This window comes from Cyprinodon variegatus, unplaced genomic scaffold (assembly GCF_000732505.1).
Source record: "Cyprinodon variegatus isolate N-32 unplaced genomic scaffold, C_variegatus-1.0 Scaffold64, whole genome shotgun sequence".
NCBI lineage: Eukaryota > Metazoa > Chordata > Actinopteri > Cyprinodontiformes > Cyprinodontidae > Cyprinodon > Cyprinodon variegatus.
The window spans coordinates 1,128,633-1,132,647 of NW_015150517.1; the positions used below are offsets into that span (position 1 = coordinate 1,128,633).

At 37.1% G+C, this 4,015-nt stretch overlaps 1 protein-coding gene across 1 annotated transcript; it reads left to right on the forward strand.

The window, feature by feature from the left end:
- Positions 1-76: 76 nt before the first annotated feature.
- Positions 77-3,690, forward strand: ccdc25 (coiled-coil domain containing 25). The gene is made up of 9 exons (XM_015371722.1): positions 77-247; positions 417-464; positions 559-598; positions 2,053-2,104; positions 2,359-2,434; positions 2,530-2,633; positions 2,762-2,964; positions 3,414-3,459; positions 3,569-3,690. Exons 1-9 carry the CDS (start codon positions 223-225, stop codon positions 3,596-3,598), a joined length of 624 nt encoding a protein of 207 aa, XP_015227208.1. The 5' UTR covers positions 77-222; the 3' UTR covers positions 3,599-3,690.
- The last annotated feature ends 325 nt before the right edge of the window (positions 3,691-4,015 follow it).

The window sequence follows — 4,015 nt, forward strand, 5'->3', positions numbered from 1 at the left end:
TTGAAAAAATAAACTTTATTTTGAAGGGTAGAATTAGTCTATCCGGTCTTTGCGTGGGATCTTTACGTTAGCAGCTAACCTCTTCCGGGTCAGTCCGTACATGAGTAGAGTGACAGTAGCAGCGAAAAGTAAACTCTTAAGTTTTTCATTTGTTTTTTTATTACTTAACAAACTAAGCTTGTTACATTAATATATTATCAGTGTGTTTTGTTTTAAAGAAAAATGGTGTTTTACTTCACAAGTGCCGGTGAGTCTAACGGGAACATTAGCAGCGCGGTTGGTCTGTAGCCCGGTTAGCTTCACACATCAGTCATTTATATATTTTTTTTCTTTCCTCCTTTTTGTCATTTGTTCATTTGACATCCACTATTTCTTTAATCGAACCAGTTTTTCAGATCTCTATTTTCTCTCCTTAGTGGTGGACACCCCATTCACCATCTACATGGGAAAAGATAAATATGAAAGTAAGGCTGATCTCTCACACCTTTGTTTCAATTGCTGTTTTCTGGTTGTCAGTGAACCCCATCTTGAATTAAAACGAGCTGTTTCTGTGCATAGATGAGGATCTGATTAAATATGGCTGGCCTGAAGACATCTGGTAAGAGTCTTTAGTATTTGCTTCTAATGATCTGTAGAAAAGGAAACCAGATGTGCAGCGCTTGATCCTATCAAAATGTATTTTCTTGGAGCAGCTCTAACACTTGTGCTTGCATTTTCATGCATTGAGCTATTTTCTTGAGAAGTTAAGTAACGGATCAATACAAATGTGTATAATTCTGATACTCTCTAATAAAATCCATTCCAGCAAAATGCATGTACAAGTACATTTATCATCAAACAATCTACCTGTGGCTAATGGCTTAATAGGTAGGATCCTAATTGTTCTATGAAGGTCATCAGAGGTTTTTAGTAATAAACAGCATCAGTGGGATGCAAAGTTAGAACTGAATAAATCATCTCAGAATTTTAAGTTTATACAAACCTACAAAGACACAGGTGTCCACCCAAAATTGTGAAATTTTTCGTTAACTGTCTAGAGTTCCATGGTAGCCCTGAAGGGGTTGCAGAGAAAATATGTAGACAGGAAAACTATAGACTGTGCATTCAAACAAATATGGCTTTTACAGAGCAGTGAAAGAAGAAAGTTTTAGTCAAAAGATTTTCATTTTTCTACCAGGTAGTACATCTGGACAAACAAAACCAAAGGTGAACTTTTCAGCCTTCATGTATAATGCTTTATGTGGAGAAAAATGTAAAGCTTCACATTCTCTTTAAAACACTGTCCCCAGGGATCCATATGGTGGTGGTGGCAGCATCATGCTGTAGGAGGGAAAGAAAGTCTCCGCCAAGTGACGTCAATTGTTTACCTCAGGCGCGGTACACTACGCCTTTTACACCTAAAATGGCGTCTTAGCAACAAATGTCACGTGACTGGCGGAGACCAATTTTCCTAAACCCGCCCCTGTTTTCAGGCTTATGTTAACTGTAATGACTTATCTTGGACAGGCTGCTATGTAAACAGGCCTTTAGTCCTTCGTTTAGCTATGCTGCGGTTGCTTACACTACGCCTTTTCCACCTAAAATGGCGTCTTAGCAACAAAAGTCACGTGACTGGCGGAGACCGAGGCATTAGTTCAAATTCCAGTGGTTAAGCGAGCTATGGCACAGTAAAAGTGCAAAAAAAATAAAAAATACAATCAAATTTTAGGTTAGAAGTATTTAAAATGTAGATTCCCAAATACTCCTCATCCAGTTTAACTAAGCTTAACCTAATGTGCAGAAAGAATCCACAGATTTAGTACCTCTACCTATGAAAAGCTGTTTAAAAAAAAACATTTAGGATCAAAATATTAAATATTTCAAAGCATATTACCTTTGAAAGTCACCAAACTAAATAATACTACTAAATAAACAAAGTTTATTTTGACTTAATTGAGTCTTCTCTGTATGTTTAAAAAGGAAGGTTTTGGTTTGAAAATAATTCGATCATCTTAATGTATAATCTGTAACATTTTTAATTTTAATCTTGTTTTTTTTTTTTTCTATACACAGGTTTCATGTTGACAAACTCTCCTCTGCTCATGTTTATCTAAGAATGCCAAAGGTAAAAACAAAAAATCCTCTCAGCCCAACCTGAAAAATATAAGTCAAATATAAACAGTTTCCACATTAAAGGTTATTTTCTGCCTATTTGTTTTGTTTGAAACTTTGATTATTAAAAATCCAACAGATTTCTTGTTTTAAGCAAGAATAAAGTAAAAAATGTATATATTTACATTTTTATGGATGTGATATTGAATCATCTGTTTTTTTTAAGTCAAAAATACACCCTCTCAGATGGATGTATTTTTATTTTAGGGGAAAACCATTGATGATATTCCTCCAGAGGTGCTAATAGACTGTGCACAGCTGGTGAAGAACAACAGCATCCAGGGTAATACTGGAGTTTCCTATCAGAGCTTCTGCTGTTTTAGAGAAAACCCTGTTTTATTTTGAAATAAGAAGAATCATTTCTTTGTTTACTGTCAGGCTGTAAGATGAACAACATCAATGTGGTTTACACCCCGTGGGCCAACTTGAAGAAAACAGGAGAGATGGATGTTGGACAGATTGGCTTTCACAGACAGAAAGAGGTCAGTAGTCTAAATATATTTCACAAAAACAAAGTTAGTGCCAGGTTGTTGCGTTATATCTCTTCTGTACTTCCTGAACGTAATAGTTGAATAGATTTCCTCATTGTTTAACGTTTGATGTCTAACAGGTGAAGATTGTAGCTGTGGAGAAGAAGATCAATGAGATCGTAAACCGTCTAGAGAAGACGAAAGAAGAGCGCTATCCCGACCTGGCGGCAGAGAAGGAGGCAAGAGACCGGGAGGAGAGGAACGAGAAGAAAGCTCAACTTCAGGAACAGAAGAGGAGAGAGAAGGAAGAGCAGAAGAAGAAAAAGGAGATGGAGGATCTCAGGTGGGCCAAAGATCTTAAATTAATTAAATACATTTTAGTCGGTTCGGTTATTTTGACATGGGAACCTCTGCAAGAGCTGCAGAGATCCAACACTCAGGTGGAAGAACATGTTGACGGGAAGGCTTTTAGTTTTATATTTTTAACGGAGAGCCGATAAGAAAGCTTGGGAAAAATTAAATAAAAGAGGCGACTTTGCACACCACCCTAAACACGCATTCCTCACCGTCAAACATGGTGTATGATGCTGTGGTGATTCTTATTGTCGGAAACCTCTTTGGGTTTTTTTTTTTTTTTCTAATAAAAAGGTTTTATAACTATGCATCATTTTGTCTCCCATTACAACGATGAACTACTTTTTCTTTTGTCCATCGATGCAAGAGTTCAAATGTAGTAGATACTTTAACATGGCACTGTTAAATGCTTCTAAAAACTTTCTTTTTACTGTCCAGGAATTATACTTCACTGATGAAGAGTGAAAAGATGAAAACCAATGAGGTAAAAATAAAAAAATTTAGACTAAAATTGAAACAATTTTTTTAATTAAAGACTGTGTGTCATAGCGGTTAGCTTTCTGGCTTCTTATGGAGTTTTTCCTTCCCTGCAGGATGGCTATGACTCGGACGACTTCATGTGACGCCTGCAAATACAACGGCCGTGCAGATGATGGTCTGGAAGCCCCTCCCCTTTCTGCACCTCTTTACAGACTTTGAATTAAAGAAAATCAAAACAAACAAGCATGTACTGCTTTTGGACACTCGGAGTGGAGAGTAAACCATCGGGGATTGACTCGGCGTTTGATGATTCAGGAGTTGTTTTCTTACGGAGCTGGTTGAGCTCCTCGTTAAAAGAACTGGGTGTGTCCGACAACACTGATTAATAAGGAGACTGTTTGGGGGAGAAAACCTAGACCACAGATTCAGTTTTTACAGTTGTATCAATGGTGATAAAACTGGTGTCTGTATGGATGTCTGTTTGTTTCAGTCACTCGATTCAACAGCATTTTGTTGAAGCTGCTTGGCATTCTGCTTCCTTTCTCAATCTGCTCATTTTA